The 19,254-nt window shown below is 44.5% G+C and overlaps 1 protein-coding gene across 3 annotated transcripts in view; it reads left to right on the forward strand.

Moving 5' to 3' along the window:
- The window catches only part of LOC147120483 (dehydrogenase/reductase SDR family member 9-like), a 59,329-nt gene extending 45,312 nt beyond the window's left edge, over positions 1-14,017 (forward strand). Inside the window, exons 2-5 of one of the 3 annotated variants that reach the window (XM_085986480.1) lie at positions 1,114-1,458; positions 6,123-6,381; positions 8,361-8,524; positions 11,753-11,875. In XM_085986480.1, coding sequence (XP_085842606.1) covers positions 1,146-1,458; positions 6,123-6,381; positions 8,361-8,524; positions 11,753-11,859 — 843 coding nt within the window. In that variant the 5' untranslated portion in view covers positions 1,114-1,145 and the 3' untranslated portion in view covers positions 11,860-11,875. The other 2 variants (XM_085986479.1, XM_085986478.1) reach the window with 2 other exon arrangements.
- The last annotated feature ends 5,237 nt before the right edge of the window (positions 14,018-19,254 follow it).

Raw genomic sequence — 19,254 nt, forward strand, 5'->3', positions numbered from 1 at the left:
GTACACCAGTTTATACGGCAATGTGGCATTGCATTATGGGTATGACTCAGAGGCTGATCCTCCATCTTGCCATCGTGCAGTAAGAATTGTATGTTTTGCTTGCAGCCTGTAAGAGATGTTTCTCTGCTACACCGGGTAAATAAACAGTTGGGTTTTGTTCCTAATAACTCGCTTCTCTCAGTTTCTGACCTTACCACTCGGATATCACACTGCCCCTAATAATTTTGCTGGGCTCTTATCCAGTTTTTCTAATCACACACCATTGTGCATGTCCTCCAGCATACCCACATGGCATTGTTAGAAGAAAAGGTTCAATCTAATTAATCTATGGGAGTTCTTTGAGAGGGAAGTAAATGCTATATTTGCCTGCATTCAGAAAAAGGAGAATTGCCAACTTATCTTCACAATTTACATCCTGTTAACAAAACCGTGGGAACACAGCATTTTGAAGAACACATTTCCTGTGAATGCAATTTTGTTGATGGGAATGGAAAACTATCAGTCCATCACCATGTGCCTGTAATAGTGATCCTTTAGCACTCGTAAGTATCTAATGGGTCACTTAACCAGTAGAAAAGCTCATTGATCCAGCTGTACAATGTGCAGAATTTGGATCCATAACCCTGAAATAATTGAATTTTAAAATACGTGAATATTTGAATCAGCATCTAACGACAGTGAAACAGATTTTTTGTACAATACAATAAACAATTTCTAATTTTAGTCTTAGTTTTCCCCAGCAGTGGGAATCATAGTAAGTGGTTGCAAGAGATCAGCATGTCATCCAGCTGCCATTTTGAACAAGATAACACAGGTCAGCAGAGTCCGTGGTTCTACTTACTGAACTCTGCAAGTGCTGTACTCTACAAGAATCATTTATGGTATAACACGAAATTGAATAATAAATGATTGGAAGATTCATTTACATTGCCAGTAAATTCTATTGATTGCATTTGAATATATTAGAATGGATTACAAACATCATAAAAGAATCGAGTCCCAATTAGGCAATTACTTGGGAGTATCATACAAAATGCTTTTTTTTATTATGCACAGTGTTAGTGTTGTTCCTGGTTTTAAAGCTAATTTTCTAAGTCACTTTTGTGTTTTCAGTTTCTCGTCATTCCCCGTATATTCACTGGGACATGTTTGCATACATTCTGTGCTTCTTGTTAATCTGGTTTCTGTGCTGGTGGAAGCGAGACAAACTTAAAATTGAAAAACTCTCAGACAAGTATGTGTTCATCACTGGGTGTGACACTGGCTTTGGAAATCTGGCTGCAAAAGTCCTTGATATAGGCGGATTTCGGGTTCTTGCTGGGTGCCTGACTGAGGAAGGGGCTCAAGACTTAAAGAAGGAGACCTCAAGCAGGTTGAAAACAATCCCGTTGGATATTACAAAATCAGATAGCATCAAGAATGCAACTGACCAGATCAAGGTGGAAGTGGGAAACCGGGGTAAGTGTAATGCAAAGATTCCCATGGCTACTTAATAATAAGATTTTTAAAAATTAATATATACAGCTATTTTTCATACATATTTAGTATAATATAATATGTGCTGGATGTTACAATTTATTTTTTAAAATGAATTAATTGGAGGATAATTAGAAGAAAACACAATATTTTAAGAGTCTTGAATATGTGCACACTTCCTGTAAGTGTCCCATTTACGTTCTGTAACACTTTCCTGTCATGCCTATTCCCATCACCCATTTCTGTCACACCTGCCTGTCATGCCTAAACTATACATGTCTATAATTACTATATACTTACATTTGATTAAGTTCTCCTTGCTCCAAATTTTCATCCCCAAGGTAATTAACATTATACTTGACAGCACCTCCTGCCTAAGGCTTACTCAAATGAGGCCACTAACCTCTTCCAGCTTCCTCCAGAATCTTCTTTAAGGTTATTTACATTTTTTAAAAACATATTTTAATTGTTTTATTTAGTACCTTTCAAATGAAGAAGTTGCCATGGCTCCTTTGGAGCACCTCCCAATGATGGGCCTGCAGCCATGGCTGAACCCACCCCACATTTTTTTATTCATTCCTGGGATGTGGTCGTCACTGGAAAGGCCAGCATTTATTGCCCATCCCAAGTTGCCCTTGAGAAGGTGGTGGTGAACCACCTTCTTGAACCGCTGCAGTCCATGTAGTGAAGGTACTCCCACAGTGCTGTTAGGGAGAGAGTTCCAGGATTTTGACCCAGCGACGATGAAGGGACGGCGATATATTTCCAAATCAGGATGGTGTGTGACTTCGAGTGGAACTTGGAGGTGATGGTGTTCCCATGCGCCTTCTGTCCTTGTCCTTCTAGGTGGTAGAGGTCGTGGGTCTGGGAGGTGCTGTCAAAGAAGCCTTGGCGAGTTGCTGCAGTGCATCTTGTAGATGGTACACACTGCAGCCATGGTACACCGGTGGTGGAGGGAGTGAATGTTTAAGGTGGTGGATGGGGTGCCAATCAAGCGGGCTGCTTTGTACTGGATTGTGTCGAGCTTCTTGAGTGTTGTTGGAGCTGCACTCATCCAGGCAAGTGGAGAGTATTCCATCACACTCCTGACTTGTGCCTTGTAGATGGTGGAAAGGCTTTGGCGAGTCAGGAGGTGAGATACTCATTGCAGAATACCCAGCCTCTGACCTGCTTTGTAGCCAAAGTATGGCTGGTCCAGTTAAGTTTCTGGTCAATGATGACCCCCCAGGATATTGATGGTGGGATTTCAGCGATGGTAATGATGTTGAATGTCATGGGGCGGTGGTTAGCCTCTCACTTGTTGGAGAAAGTCATTGCCTGGCACTTGTGTGGCACGAATGTTACTTGCCACTTATCAGCCCAAGCCTGAATGTCGTCCAGGACTATTTCATTATCTGAGGAGTTGCACATGGAACTGAACACTGTACAATCATCAGCAAACATCCCCACTTCTGACCTTATGATGGAGGGAAGGTCATTGATGAAGCAGGTGAAGACGGTTGGGCCTAGGACACTGCCCTGAGAAACTCCTGCAGCGATGTCCTGGAGCTGAGATGATTGGCCTCCAACCACCACAACCATCTTCCTTTGTGCTAGGTATGACTCCAGCCAGTGGAGATTTTTCCCCCTGATTCCCATTGACTTCAGTTTTACTGGGGCTCCTTGATGTCACACTCGGTCAAATGCTGCCTTGATGTCAAGGGCAGTCACTCTCACCTCACCTCTGGAATTCAGCTCTTTTGTCCATGTTTGGACCAAGGCTGCAATGTGGTCTGGAGCTGAGTGGTTCTGGCGGAACCCAAACTGAGCGTCGCTGAGCGGGTTATTGGTGAGAAAGTGCTACTTGATAGCACTGTCGACGACACCTTCCATCACTTTACTGATGATTGAGAGTAGACTGATGGGGCGGTAATTGGCCAGATTGGGTTTGTCCTGCTTTTTGTGGACAGGACATACCTGGGCAGTTTTCTATGTTGTTGGGTAAATGCCAGAGTTGTAGCTGTACTGGAACAGCTTGGCTAGAGGTGCGGCTAGTTCTGGAGCACAGGTCTTCAGCAAGATAGCCGGGATGTTGTCGGGGCTCATAGCCTTTGCTGTATCCAGTGCGCTCAGCCGTTTCTTGATATCACGTGGAGTGAATCGAATTGGTTGAAGACTGGCTTCTGTGATGGTGGGGACCTCGGGAGGAGGCCAATATGGATCATCCACTCGGCACTTCTGGCTGAAGTTGGTTGCAAAGGCTTCAGCCTTGTCTTTTGCACTTGCGTGCTGGGCTCCACCATCTTTGAGGATAGGGGTATTCATGGAGCCTCCTCCTTCCGTTAGTTGTTTAATTGTCCACCACCATTCACGACTGGATGTGACAGGACTGCAGAGCTTTGATCTGATCTGTTGATTGTGGGATCGCTTAGCTCTGTCTATAGCATGCTGCTTCCGCTGTTTAGCATTCATGTAGTCCTGTGTTGCAGCTTCCCCAGCTTGGCACCTCATTTTTAGGTATGCCTTGTGCTGCTCCTGGCATGCTCTTCTACACTCCTCATTGAACCAGGGTTGGTCCCCTGGCTTGATGGTAATGGTAGAGTGAGGGATATGCTGGGCCATGAGGTTACAGATTGTGGTGGAATACAAATCTGCTGCTACTGATGGCCCACAATGCCTCATGGATGCCCAGTTTTGAGCTGCTAGATCTGTTCTGAATCTAACCCATTTAGCATGGTGGTAGTGCCACACAACACAATGGAGGGTGTTCTCAGTGTGAAAACTTGATTTTGTCTCCACAAGGACTATGTGGTGGTCACTGCTACCAATACTGTCATGGGCAGATGCATCTGCGACAGGTAGATAGGCGAGGATGAGGTCAAGTAGGTCTTTCCCTCATGTTGCTTCTCTCACCTCCTGTCGCAGTCCCAGTCTGGCAGCTATGTCATTTTAGGACTCGGCCAACTCGGTCTGTAGTGGTGCTTCCGAGCCACACTTGGTCATGGACATTGAAGTCCCCCACCCAGAGTACATTCTGTGCCCTTGCTACCTTCAGTGCTTCTTCCAAGTGGTGTTCAACATGGAGGAGTACTGATTCATCAGCTGAGGGAGGGCAGTAGGTAGTAATCAGCTGGAGGTTTCCTTGCCCATGCTTGACCTGAAGCAATAAGACTTCATGGGGTCCGGAGTCAATGTTGAGGACTCCCAGGGCCACTCCCTCCTGACTGTATACCACTGCACCGCCACCACCTCTGGTGGGTCTGTCCTGTCGCTGGGACAGGACATACCCAGGGATGGTGATGGAGGAGTTTGGGACATTGGCTGAAAGGTATGATTCTGTGAGTATGACTATGTTAGGCTGCTGCTTGACTAATCTGTGGGACAGCACTCCCAGTTTTGGCACAAGTTCCCAGATGTTAGTGAGGAGGACTTTGCAGGGTCGACTGGGCTGGGTGTGCCATTGTCGTGTCCAAAGCCAGTGTCTAGCTCGATGCCAGGTGGTTCATCTGGTTTTATTCTTATTGTTTTTCGTAGCGATTTTGAGTGGCTTGCTAGGTCATTTCAGAGGGCGGATAAGAATCAACCACTGTGGGTCTGGCATCACATATAGGCCAGACCAGGTAAGGACATTAGTGAACCAAATGGGTTTTTACGACAATCCAATAGATTCATGGTCACCATTACTGATACTAGTTTTCTATTCTGATGAGACACTCACAGACTGGAAGGTTCCAGTGGCAAAATAATTGAGGGCCACGGTGACCTTGAGGGCCACTGGCAGAGCCATCGTCGCCCTGCTCTGAGGCTGCAGGTCTGGTTCCAAGAAGTGGCAGAGATCTGTGACCACCTCCTTGGTGAAGCGGAGCTTCCGAATATACTACTCCTGGTTTAAGTGCAGATAGGAGAATTGCTCTCGGAAGACCGTAGGTGTGTAAGGACTCCTGTCCCTCCTCCTCCCCCTCAGCATGCAGCTTGTCTATGCTGCCTCTGCTCCATCTCCCTGTCATGCTCCAGCACGAGGGGGACTGCAAGTAGGGTCCCCATGACTGCGAGCAAGTGATCTGAGCAGAACCCTTTAAATGAGAAGCAAGGCCTTCTCCACTTGCAGCACCACTCACTGTCACCTCACCAACTTTTTAAACAATTGTAGAAAGCTACAAACTATTGCACAAACTTTTACAGAGCCAGTAGAAATCAAAAAGCAAGTCACCTGCAAGTTATTGATGACCCCATCAAATACTTCTGGTGGGGGGTCCTTCATGTAGCTGAACACATGTTCAGCTGTGCGTGATTTGGAGAGGGTTTGCAGTCGAGCGGCGATGTCCAAAATAGCAGGTCGTGCATCAAATTGACACCATGATCTGATTCATTAGCATTCTTCTGGGGAACACAGGCGACGGCCGCGCTACCGACCTGACAGTGGGCAGAAGCGAGACGGCTGCCATTTTTTTGCCGAAACCGGCCTCAACAGCCGGCACTAAAGTGCCGAATTTCACGCCCTAAGTGTTTTATTCGTGGGCATAAACTATAAATTAAACTATAAATATTAATTTTCCTTAATGTCTTTGTGACGCACCTGGGGACATTTTTCTATGTTAAAGGTGTTCTATAAATGTAAGTTATGTATATATATGTATGTATACAATTATCCTAATTTGTTCCTGCAGGTCTTTGGGGCTTGATAAACAATGCTGGAATAGCTGGAATACTCTGTCCCACGGACTGGTTAAGAATTGAACATTTCAGAAGACCTATTGAAGTTAACTTATTAGGACCTATCGAAGTGACATTAAAATTGCTGCCTCTGATTAAAAAAGCCAGAGGAAGAATAGTGAACGTAAGCAGTGTGCTTGGTCGATTAGCTCTGGGTGGCGGAGGATACTTTCCATCCAAGTTTGGAATGGAAGCTTTCAATGACAGTTTAAGGTGAGGGCATCATCAGTTTATAAGGCATTTAAACTAGAGTGCAACAACAACAACAACTTGTATTTATATAGCACCTTTAACGTAGTAAAAGGTCCCAAGGTGCTGCACAGGAGTATTAGAAGACAAAAATTTTGGCACCGAGCCACATAAGGAGAAATTAGGGCAGGTGACCAAAAGCTTGGTCAAAGAGGTGGGTTTTCAGGAGCATCTTAAAGGAGGAAAGAGAAGTAGAGAGGCAGAGAGGTTTAGGCAGGGAATTCCAGAGCTTAGGGCCTAGGCAACAAAAGGCACGGCTACCAATGATTGAGCAATTATAATCAGGGATGCTCAAGAAGGCAGAATTAGAGGAGCGCAGATATCTCGGAGGGTTGTGGGGCTGAAGGAGATTACAGAGATAAGGAGGGCGAGGTCATGGAGGGATTTCAAAACAAGGATGAGAATTTTTGAAATCGAGGCGTTGCTTAACCGGGAGCCAATGTAGGTCAGCGAGCACAGGGGTGATGGGTGAACGGGACTTGATGCGAGTTATGACACGGGCAGCCGAGTTTTGGATAACCTCACATTTATGTAGGGTAGAATGTGGGAGGCCAGCCAGGAGTGCATTGGAATAGTCAAGTCTAGAGGTAACAAAGGCATGGATGAGGGTTTCAGCAGCGGATGAGCTGAGGCGAGGGCGGAGACGGGTGATGTTACGGAGGTGGAAATAGGCGTTCTTAGTTATGCTGCAGATATGTGGTCGGAAGCTCATTTCAGGGTCAAATATGACACCAAGGTTGCGAACAGTGTGGTTCAGCCTCAGACAGATGTTAGGGAGAGGGATGGAGTCAGTGGCTAGGGAACAGAGTTGGTGGCGGGGACCGAAAACAATGGCTTCGGTCTTCCCAATATTTAATTGGAGAAAATTTCTTCTCATCCAGAACTGGATGTCGGACAACCAGTCTGACAATTTAGAGACCGTGGAGGGGTTGAGAGAAGTGGTAATGAGGTAGAGCTGGGTGTCGTCAGCGTACATGTGGAAACTGACGCTGTGTTTTCAGCATGAAAATAAACATTAAATATATGTAGAATAAGGTGCAGATATACTGCCTATTTACAACAATACAAAAATGTTATGGGTGTATATTGAACATAAGAACATAAGAAATAGGAGCAGGAGTAGGCCATACGGCCCCTTGAGCCTGCTCCACCATTTAATAAGATCATGGTTGAAGTTCCACATCAACTCCACTTTCCCGCCCTATCCCTATATCCCTTCATTCACTCAGTGCCTAAAAATCTATCCATTACAATCTTGAATATAGTCATATTTGTCAATATCCTTCAAAGATTTTGGAATTTCAATGAATCATTATAGAACAATGATAACTAAATAGATATCGTGGACACTAATCATTAATTTCTTTTTATCAGTATAATACCTAAAAAATTGTTTGTGATATTAGCACGCAGATGCTTAATACATCTGTATTATGTTCCTTTGCCTGCTAGGCTCAGATCAGAATTTCTAGGCTCAGATCAGAATTTAAGGGAGTAGTTAGGTGAGATTAAAATGTACCCTCAATTCCCCCCTCGTTTCTTTCCAATTTTTTCTTGACTAATACTGTGGTACGATTCCCTGGGCACTGCAGCACAATCATCCAAGTGATCATTCTTTACTTAGTTTATAGTTATTTGCCCCAAACTTGTTGGTTTCACCTGCCTTGGGATCAACAAGAGCATCAGATGTGATCCCATATAATCACGTCTCTCGCTGTTCCTTGTGCTGTCTATGAAGTAGGGTCAGATTGCATTTGGGTGGGAACACCCTGCAATCTCCACCACTCCCACCTTTGTTCAAAGTACTGAGTGAGAAATAATGTTATTGTACCAGAAATTTATTGATGACTAAAAATTATATTTTCTACCTCGGAAGAGTTGTACAACAGAACCGACTCTTTCTTTCTGTTCTCATCTGTATGCAAAATCTGTTCTTTGCTCAGGCGTGATATGAAGAGCTTTGGAATAAAGGTTTCTTGTATCGAACCTGGGATTTTTGAAACCAAATTGACTGATTGCAGCTTACAGCGTCATGAAAAGAAAGGCCTCTGGGACAACCTCCCACCTGACGTGAAAAAGCAGTATGGAGAAGATTATTTAATACAATGTAAGAAATACACTACACTTTTCACCTTTTCTGAGGAACCTTCAGCCTGAGGAATTACACTGTGAATATTAGCATACAAACATTTACTGTTGCTATTTTAATGGCTTTGATAGATAGCCCATTTAAAATAAATAATTGAATACTTCTGTTAAACTAGTGAATAAAAGAGATTATTTGGACAGAGTAATGGCAATGCCTCAGTGTGTGCCATAAAACAGGATATTGCTCATTTGTCTGAAATGCCTATAACCATATTTAACAAACATAAATCCTGAATTGATTAAAAGCTCTTTGAAAGCTAAATTACTATGAAAAACTTCATAGATTCCTATAACTTTTAAAGGTAGTTTGGTCATTGCTAACTTAGAAGCAGCAATCAATCTCTGTCTCATTTAGTACTTAGATAATAAGCTTAAAAAGTTATTACTGTTTGCAGTACAGTATTGTGTAATCAGTCCAAGTCTCTCACAACATGTATAAGTATTGCATTTCCTTAGCTCATGTAACAAACAATTACATTATTTTACATTGGCGCCTCTGTTTGTGTAAAGATTAGCTTGAGGGAGCCTCGCCCATTGGATTGTAAAAGGAGGCCTGACTCTTTTGGACTATGGTGGAAAAATTCAGTTGTTTGCGCCTCCCGTTAGCGCCTTAAGAGGGCGCTAATGGGGTGCAAAGCAATTAGCGCCCAGGCGTGGCGATATTTGCACCGCTCGCGAAATTAACGACATTTTGCGGCAGCGCTAAACACTACCGCCACAATCTCTTGCGCCGGCAGATCATGACATCAGTCGAGTGCGCAACGCCCCGGTAGTGCCCCGGACCAGATATTGAGTGGCACCACCTGCCGCTAGCAGCGACAGGTTGAGGGGAGCGTTTTGTAGTCAGGAAGGGACTGGGGGAGCGCAATTTAAAGGTGACCGCTTCCTGCCTTTTTTTGTTGGTGACATTTTTGCACCACGCATTCTGAGAGAGAGAGAGAGAGACTTCTGGAGAGATTCAACGCTGTGTGAAGGAGTTTTGGGTACTGAGCAGCACTTTGCAGGCTCATTTTGATTTACCCTTCCTTGCTTCACCAGCGCTCTGAGCTAGCGCCTCGCTCCTCGGCCTTTACGCCTTAAGACAGGTGTGAAGCGCCTGATTTAGCGCTCCAATCACCTCCAGGGGCGATAAAAGCCAAGTTTGTCGTCGGAGGCAATAATTAGCGATACTGAAATTGGGCGATACTGAATTTTTCCCCCTATGTGTTTTAGCTCATGTAGGCCAATAAAAAAGGGCAGCTGCAGTTTTAATTCAAGTATTGTGGATCTATAGTAGGCCCATCAGCATCTGTAAAGAGAAAAGACAGATTAACATTCCGGGTGTAAACCCTTCATCAAAACTGGAAAATATGTGATTCCTTTAAATTGAACTGAGCAAAATGAAGGGAGCAGGGGAAAGGGAAAGATGAGAGATAATTGGTAGAATGCCCAAACAAGTTTTTAGAAAAGCTGGAAAGAGGTGAGACTCTGGTGGAGATCATCTCAGTGAAGCAATTGGAAGACATCAAAACAACAAAAGACACTGAAAATAGCTAAGCGAACCAGCAAAATTAAACTGCTTTTACATTGTGCACTACTGCTGCCAGTTCCCAAAGTGCAGGTCTCATGCAGTCAGCTGTAAGCCAAATGTAAAACTGACTGGGTTCACTAAGGCCAGAAGCAGTAAAGACTTGGGGGGAAAAATTGGGTAGCACCCATTTTGGGCCACTAACGTCAAGCGCCCTGAAAAAATTAGCACCCCTCCTCCGTAAATTCAGTGGTAGTGCCCCAAGAAGGAGGTGCAGCGCTACTGAAAAGCGCTCCACCTCCTTCTTGGGGTGCTACTACTCAATGTCGCAGTGCCACGTGCAGCACGTAGCGCCACGTCATTGCAGGCCTCTTCCCCTGATTAAAGGGGAGGGGCCTAGCGCTGCGTGCACCGGGGCCCTGCCGGACCACCAGGGAGCGGGGTACCGTGGAAGCAGCCTGGCACCCCTCTTGAGCGATTGCGGCCGGCACCCCGCGTAGAAATGCCAAAGATGGGCAGATTCTGGCAGTCAGCCAAAATTAAAATGGCCGGCCGACACCTGCCATTTAAGTAGCGCCGCCGCACGCTACAGCCGCTGCAAAACCGCCCCCTGATCCTGTCGGTCCCATCGCCCGGAGATAGTTCAGGGGGCGCAAGGGAAGTTTGCGGCCGGGGCGCATCATTGCCAGTGCAGCTGAATTTTGCGGGAGGCGTCAGCAGTGCCGCACCCGGGCGCTCGGGCATTTGCACCCCGTTAGCGCCCCCCGGGAGCACTAATGAGAGGCACAAAGCAACCCAATTTCACCCCCTTAGGGTTGCCAATTCTTGTTGGATGTATTCCTGCAGGTTTCATTACATGACTTCCAACCACCCCACCCAGTCAAACAGCCTTTTCCCCATCTCCAGTATTCGAATAACTAATAAAGGAGAAAAACACACAGTTTTCTTTTAATACCGCTATGGTTTTTCTCCTGGGTTGCTTGCAGTAGTGTCCAGGTGATAAATCTTTCATTCCTGGAGAGTCCAGGAAAACACCTGGAGGGTTGGAAACCCCAGTAAAGACCCCAAACTCCTTCCATGTGAGACAGCAATATATATGTGCTTCCTCCAATCTAATTTTTCTGCATACTTTGCGGTCTCCTCTACACTGGGGAGACCAAACACAGAAAGTATCTCACCTTTTCCTGAGCACCCTGCAACCCTCTGGTGTAAACATTGATTTTAGCAACTTCAGACCATAGCTATTTCCCCCATGTGGGCTGGGGTCCCAGTGCAGTCCAAGTGGGAGGCAGATTGGCATTGCAGGTTTGTGGAGTTCTGTCAGACACAGTACTAGCAAGGGGTCGGCCCCTGTGGTGTCTTTCTCATTTTGGTTGTCGGCAAGTCCACTGGAAGTTTCCACATTTTCTGTTTTATTTCATTACCTTATTTAGTTACTTCCATTCTTTATTATTTAAATACCTTGTAATAGACCAACTGAATGAACTCCACTAGTTTTCACTCCAACTTTTTTTTTAAAAAGAAGATAGTTTGGGTATTGGTATCATTTATCTCTCTTCCCCCCACCCCCAACCACCCACCCTTTTTTTTTTGTTTAGTTTCATTAGAGGGTTCATTTAACTCATTTTGTTGTGATGGAATTCTACACCAGAAATGTTAACGTGTCTTTTCTCATTATAGATGCTGATGGACCTCCTGTGTGTTTACAGCCTTTTCTATTTTTACTTCAGATTTCTGGCATTTACAGTTTCTTTTTATATGTATTTTATTGCAATCTACCTCTCTAACATTTTTCTTGGGACATCCACAGCAGACACCAAACAGGAAAAATTAGTGAAAAAGTTGTCAAGTACAGACCTTTCCCAGGTGGTGTGGTGTATGGAACACGCTCTGACAGCCAAGTACCCTCGGACACGATACAGTGCAGGCATTGATGCAAAGCTGCTGTGGATTCCCATGACTTACTTACCAACATTTGCAGCAGACTACCTGTTAGCTAAGGATACAGCAATAGATCCAAATGCTGTATAAAAGACACTAACTCCATCTTCTGCATGAACATCACTTTAATGGAACCACTAAGACTGGAAGGTAACCATCAGAAAAGCAGAACAAACTTCACACATTTGTCAACAGATCTATCTTGCTGCAACAATACAAGTGACGTTTATGCCAGTGCTGTCATATATTTGGACTCTATGCAGGAGTGAATGAGGAGTTTGTTTTGGGAAAAGATGAAGTACATCTCCATGTTAGTACTAGTACTGGATAGGTTACATTTGCTTTGATGAAGATGGTTGGTAAAGAGGTGGATCCGAACATTTTGCCCAGACTTCAAAGAAATTTCCCAAATGCATAAAGACTGTTTCTCCAATAGCAGTTGAGAGCTGATATTAGAGGAATACAATAGTTGAAAAATTGAAATAAAAACTAAAGCAATATGTGGATTTATGCTGCTCCCATTCATGACAGGAATCAAAGGCAACAATTTTTTCTTTCTCTTTTCCATTTTTAAATAGAGATATTCCTGATCTTTCATTTTTTCCCCAGTTGATGACTCCCATATCCCCACTGGAACTGTGCAAAGGTGCTGCTATTGCACAAAGATTTAATTTCAATATGTTGAACATCCTGGATAGCATTGGTGGAGCAAGTGTATGGTTTTGAACGATAGTGTAAACACCACATGCTAGGATCAAATTAGCACCAAATTTAGTGCTTGTGCAAAGGAGGTTGAACTTGTTAAAACCAAAACCATTCTTCTTGTCTCCTGTGTCTGGCCCTACCTCATCAATGTCCTTTCAGCAACCTCAGTATTCTGTTCAACCCAAGTTGAGCTTTTTACCCACATCCAGTCCACCGATAAGACTGCATTCTTCCACCTCGCCCAGTGATGTCTATATCTCTTACCTCAACATTGCTGAAGCCTTCATTTAAACCTTCATCCATAGAGAATTGCGTCTTCAATATTTTCCTCACTGGTCTCTCTAGCTGCATTTTTCACAAGCGTCAGCTAATCTATAACTCTTCAATAACATCCTCTCTCGGACTTAGCCCCGCATACCCATCATTCCTGTACTTGTAAAACTCTACTGGGTGGATTACAACTTACACCTGGGCATAAAACCAGCGTTGTAGATCAAGCAGCTGTTATAGAAATCACCTGATTTTCATACTCATTGATCCACAATGGTGGTAAGTTGATAATCTATCCCTACTGACTCCCTGTGCCCCAGAACTTTGTCCCCATAAAATTCCTCAATGGCATCACTCCACTCTATGTGAGTGATCTGTTCTAGCCTTCACATCTTCTGTCCTCTGACATCAGATTAATACTCCCTGCTCTAGGATTGGAGGCCAATCTTTCAGGCACTATGCCCTTACCCTCGGGTATTTTCTCCAAAAACTACTTTGTTTTCCTACCTCCCTCCCTCCAGAGCCTCCTTAAAAAACCCTTTCTTTGACTGCATCTACAGCCTCCCTCCTTCCTAATTTTCCTCCCTTTGCGGCTCAATGTCTACCTTTCTGCTTCGCATAATAATCTCATACATCTTTTTATACATGGTGTGCTATAAAAGTTCTTGTTACTCTTAAATGGGCACCAATGTCCTACATTTTGCTTTTCATTCTTAATGCAGTATAAGATTTATATTTGATTAGGATAATATTAACAACTCAATGTACCCTTTTACTCATAAGAATGGTTCTCTAAATGACTTGATTATTGTACCTCAACAATTAGTTGGACTTAAATAGCTACAAATGCAAACATTTTGGGATCCTGGTTATAATAATGTATATGTAACTTTCCAAAATTAAGTTTATGATCAATTCTAGTTCTTACTGTACTGAAATTGACAGTGTTTGACTATATTTCCATTCAGGGATGAAATATTTTCTTAAGATTATGGAATCTTGTGATATGTTTAATAAAAATATAACCATATTATACTCAATAAATCATTTCTTAGTCAAATGCATACCATTTGTGTATAGTATCATCTAATGCTTGTTTCAGGGTAGGGGTGATTGTTTTTCCATGCAGAAGCCAAATGCTGAACCTACCACTGACTCAAAACCAATGATTATACACACGCCATCAGAGTCATTTGTGTCATTAGGTTACTGTTTAAAAAAAATTATACTTGTGGGAACTGAGTGGTGTACAGCATTAGTACACTGTATTCTTGAAATCTTGGATGTGCATTTAAATCTAGCTTGAACTCGCACGATGGACATTCCCTCTCTACCAGTGGAAAAGATTCTAAATGGAATACATTTGGGCAGTCTCAACCCAGTTCATTGTGGGCCCAGCAACACAGCTTTAAACCTCACACAGTTTAGCACAAGTTGGAACTAAAATGGTCACCTTGTTCAGAGATTGCATGAAGTTGGCTAATGTCAGAAATGCAAACATTTATACTGGTTCAGTGAGGGGTGCCCCTCTTTGAGGTCAAGGTTAAGGCACATTGTTGGGGCAGAGTGCAAAGAGTTTTACTGAGGACCTGATGCGAACTGTACCTCGGACATTGGAAAATGACATGGGAAAACAGAGGTATTCCAGGCCCAACTGATACAATAGCGGACAGGAGCATTCCACCACCTTTCCAGATACCATAAGTATAGCAACTCAATTCAGTGGCATCAATAAAAAAGGTACAGTCGTCTTGTGCCTAGCTGCTTCACCCTCCCCCATGGCCATTTCCAACAAAACACCCCAAGCCTGCTCTACCAGAATGTACAAGAATGTACATAGCGGACCTGATTGGAGCGAGGCAGCACCGGAGGTAAACAAAAGCGGCAGCGAGGCTCGAGAGGCCCCATAGCGGACCTGATTGGAGCGAGGCAGCACCGGAGGTAAACAAAAGCGGCAGCGAGGCTCGAGAGGCCCCATAGCGGACCTGATTGGAGCGAGGCAGCACCGGAGGTAAACAAAAGCGGCAGCGAGGCTCGAGAGGCCCCATAGCGGACCTGATTGGAGCGAGGCAGCACCGGAGGTAAACAAAAGCGGCAGCGAGGCTCGAGAGGCCCCATAGCGGACCTGATTGGAGCGAGGCAGCACCGGAGGTAAACAAAAGCGGCAGCGAGGCTCGAGAGGCATATCAGTCTCCGAGCTCAGAGGGAGGGAAGTCAAAAGTAATCAAAGTGTGACGTCACCAGAAAGCAGGTAAGTGATTGGTTGGTGAGTATTTCTCTCTTTTTAAGCTTTAACTCTGTGGTTTATAGTTTTTACGGTCTCTGTGGTGTAGCGCGGACTGTTGGTAAACCAGGCCCCTTAAGTATATCATTTAACTGTAGTGTAATAGGTGGGATTGATTTGATTTAATTTAATTTCAATTAATTAAAGGGTAAGTCATGGCAGGAGAGCTCGGCCTTGTGGCATGCTCCTCCTGCGCTATGTGGGAACTCAGGGACACTTCCTGTGTCCCTGACAACCATGTGTGCGGGAAGTGTATCCAGCTGCAGCTACTGGCAGACTGCATTGCAGCGCTGGAGCTGCGATTGGAATCATACTGGACCATTCGCGATGATGAGGAATTCGTGGATAACACGTTTGAGCAGTTGGACAGGCAGGAAGGGAAGGGGTGACCAACAGACAGAGTAGTAGGCGCAGGCAGGTAGTGCAGGGGTCCCCTGTGGACATCCCCCTCTCAAACAGATATACCGCTTTGGATACTGATGGGGGGGGTGGCTTATCAGAGGAAGGCAGCAGCAGCCAACTTCCTGGCACCAGGGGTGGCTCTGCTGCACAGGACGGGAGGAAAAAGAGCGGGAGAGCTATAGTAATAGGGGATTCTATTGTAAGGGGAATAGATAGGCGTTTCTGCGGCCGCAAACGAGACTCCAGGATGGTGTGTTGCCTCCCTGGTGCAAGGGTCAAGGATGTCTCAGGGCGGCTGCAGAACATTTTAGAAGGGGAGGGTGAACAGCCAGTTGTTGTGGTGCATATAGGCACTAACGATATAGGTAAAAAACGGGATGAGGTCCTAAAAGCTGAATATAGGGAGTTAGGAGGTAAATTAAAAAATAGGACCTCAAAGGTAGTAATCTCAGGATTACTACCAGTGCCACGTGCTAGTCAGAGTAGAAATAGAAGGATATTTCAGATGAATACGTGGCTAGAGGAATGGTGCCAGGGGGTTGGATTCAAATTCCTGGGACATTGGAACCGGTTCTGGGGGAGGTGGGACCAGTTCAAACCGGACGGTTTGCACCTGGGCAGGGCTGGGACCGATGTCCTAGGGGGAGTGTTTGCTAGTGCTGTTGGGGAGGGTTTAAACTGAAATGGCAGGGGGTTAGGAACCTGAACAGGGGGACAGAGGAAAGGGAGACAAGGCTAAAAGCAAAAGATAGGAAGGAGAAAAACAAAAGTGGCAGTCAGAGAAATCAACGGTTCAAATCAAACATGGCCACAGTAAGTAATAATTCTAATAGGTCTAAGAGCGTTAAAAAAACAAGCCTGAAGACTTTGTGTCTTAATGCAAGGAGCATTCGGAATAAGGTGGATGAATTAGCTGCACAAATAGAGGAAAACGAATATGATTTGATTGGGATTACGGAAACATGGCTCCAGGGTTACCAAGGCTGGGAACTCAACATCCAGGGGTATTCAATATTCAGGAAAGATAGGCAAAAAGGAAAGGGAGGTGGGGTAGCATTGCTGGTTAAAGAAGGGATTAACACAATTGTAAGGAAGGATATTAGCTCTGATGATGTGGTATCTGTATGGGTAGAACTGAGAAATACCAAGGGGCAGAAAACGTTAGTGGGAGTGGTATATAGACCTCCAAACAGTAATGCGGAGGTTGGGGATGGCATTAAAAGGGAAATTAGAGAAGCGTGCAATAAGGGCACAGTAGTCATCATGGGTGACTTTAATCTACATATAGATTGGGCTAACCAAATTAGTAACAATGCTGTGGAGGAGGAATTCCTGGAGTGTTTACGGGATGGTTTCCTGGACCAATATGTTGAGGAACCAACCAGAGATCAGGCCATCTTAGACTGGGTATTATGTAATGAGAGAGAATTAATTAGCAATCTTGTTGTACGAGGCCCCTTGGGTCGGAGCGATAATAATATGATAGAATTCTTCATTAAGATGGAGAATGAAGTAGTTGACTCAGAGACTAGGGTCCTGAATTTAAATAAAGGAAACTATGATGGTCTGAGGCGCGAGTTGGGTAGGATTGATTGGGGAATGTCACTCAAAGGGTTGACGGTGGATAGGCAATGGCAAACATTCAAAGACTGCATGGATGAACTACAGAAATTGTTCATCCCCGTTTGGCATAAAAATAAAACAAAAAAGGTGACTCAACCGTGGATAACAAGGGAAGTTAGGGCTAGCATAAGATCCAAGGAGAGGACATATAAATTGGCCAGAAAAAGCAGTAAACCTGAGGATTGGGAGCAGTTTAGGATTCAACAAAGGAGGACAAAGGGATTAATTAAGAAGGGGAAAATAGAATATGAGTGTAAGCTTGCAGGGAACATAAAAACTGACTGTAAAAGCTTTTATAGATGTGTGAAGAGAAAAAGATTGGTGAAGTCAAACGTAGGTCCCTTGCAGTCAGAATCAGGGGAATTTATAATGGGTAACAAAGAAATGGCAGACCAATTAAATACATATTTTGGTTCTGTCTTCAAAAAGGAGGACACAAATAACCTCCCAGAGATGTCGGGGAACATAGGGTCTGATCAAGGGGAGGAACTGAAAGAATTCAGTATTTGTACGGAAATGGTGTTAAGGAAATTGATGGGACTGAAGGCCGATAAATCCCCAGGGCCTGATAATCTACATCCTAGGGTACTTAAGGAAGTGGCCCTAGAAATAGTAGATGCATTGCTGATCATCTTTCAACATTCGATGGAATCTAGAACAGTACCCATGGATTGGAGGGTAGCTAATGTTACCCCACTATTCAAGAAAGGTGGTCGGGAGAAAATGGGGAATTACAGACCGGTAAGCCTGACATCGGTAGTGGGGAAAATGCTAGAGTCCATTATAGAAACATAGAAACATAGAAGATAGGAGCCATTCGGCCCCTCGAGCCTGTTCCGCCATTTAATGAGATCATGGCTGATGATCCAAATTCAGTACCCTGTCCCTGCCTTCTCCCCATATCCCTTGATCCCTTTAGCCTTAAGAAATATATCCAACTCCTTCTTGAATATATTTAATGAATTGGCCTCAACTGCCCTGTGCGGCAGAGAAATCCACAGGTTCACCACTCTCTGGGTGTAAAGGATGTAATAGCTGAGCACTTGGAAAACAGTGACAGGATCGGACAAAGTCAACATGGATTTACAAAAGGTAAATCGTGCTTGACTAATCGACTGGAATTTTTTGAGGATGTAACTGGTAAAATAGATAAGGGAGAACCAGTGGATGTGGTATATTTGGACTTTCAGAAGGCTTTCGATAAGGTCCCGCATAAGTGGTTAGCATGTAAAGTTAAGACACATGGGATTGGGGGCAAGGTATTGACTTGGACAGAAAACTGGTTGGCAGACAGAAAGCAAAGAGTTGGAATAAACGGGTCTTTTTTCGAGTGGCAGGCAGTGACTAGTGGGGTACCGCAGGGATCGGTCCTTGGACCCCAGCTATTCACAATATATATTAATGATCAAGACGAGGGAACTAGATGTAATATCTCCAAATTTGCAGACGACACAAAGCTGGGTGGATGTGTGTGCCGTGAGCAGGATGCCGAGAAACTCCAGGATGATTTGGACAGGTTGGGTGATTGGGCAAAGGCATGGCAGATGCAATATAATGTGGATAAATGTGAGGTTATCCACTTTAGTGGCAAAAACAGGAAGGCAGATTATTATCTGAATGGCAATAGATTGGGAGAAGGGGAAGTGCAATGAGACCTGGGTGTCCTTGTGAACCAGTTGCTGAAGGTAAGCATGCAGGTGCAGCAGGCGGTTAAGAAGGCAAATGGTATGTTGGTCTTCGTAGTGAGAGGCTTTGAGTACAGGAACAAGGATGTCTTGCTGCAGTTCTACAGGGCCTTGGTGAGACCACATCTTGAGTATTGTGTGCAGTTTTGGTCGCCTTATCTGACGAAGGATGTTCTTGCCATGGAGGGAGTTCAGCAAAGATTCACCAGGCTGATACCTTGGATGGCAGGAATGACGAGAGATTGGGTCGATTGGGCTTGTACTCGCTGGAG

This window comes from Somniosus microcephalus, chromosome 4 (genome assembly GCF_052327205.1).
Source record: "Somniosus microcephalus isolate GS21.2 chromosome 4, FLI_Smic_1.0, whole genome shotgun sequence".
Taxonomy (NCBI): Eukaryota; Metazoa; Chordata; class Chondrichthyes; order Squaliformes; family Somniosidae; genus Somniosus; species Somniosus microcephalus.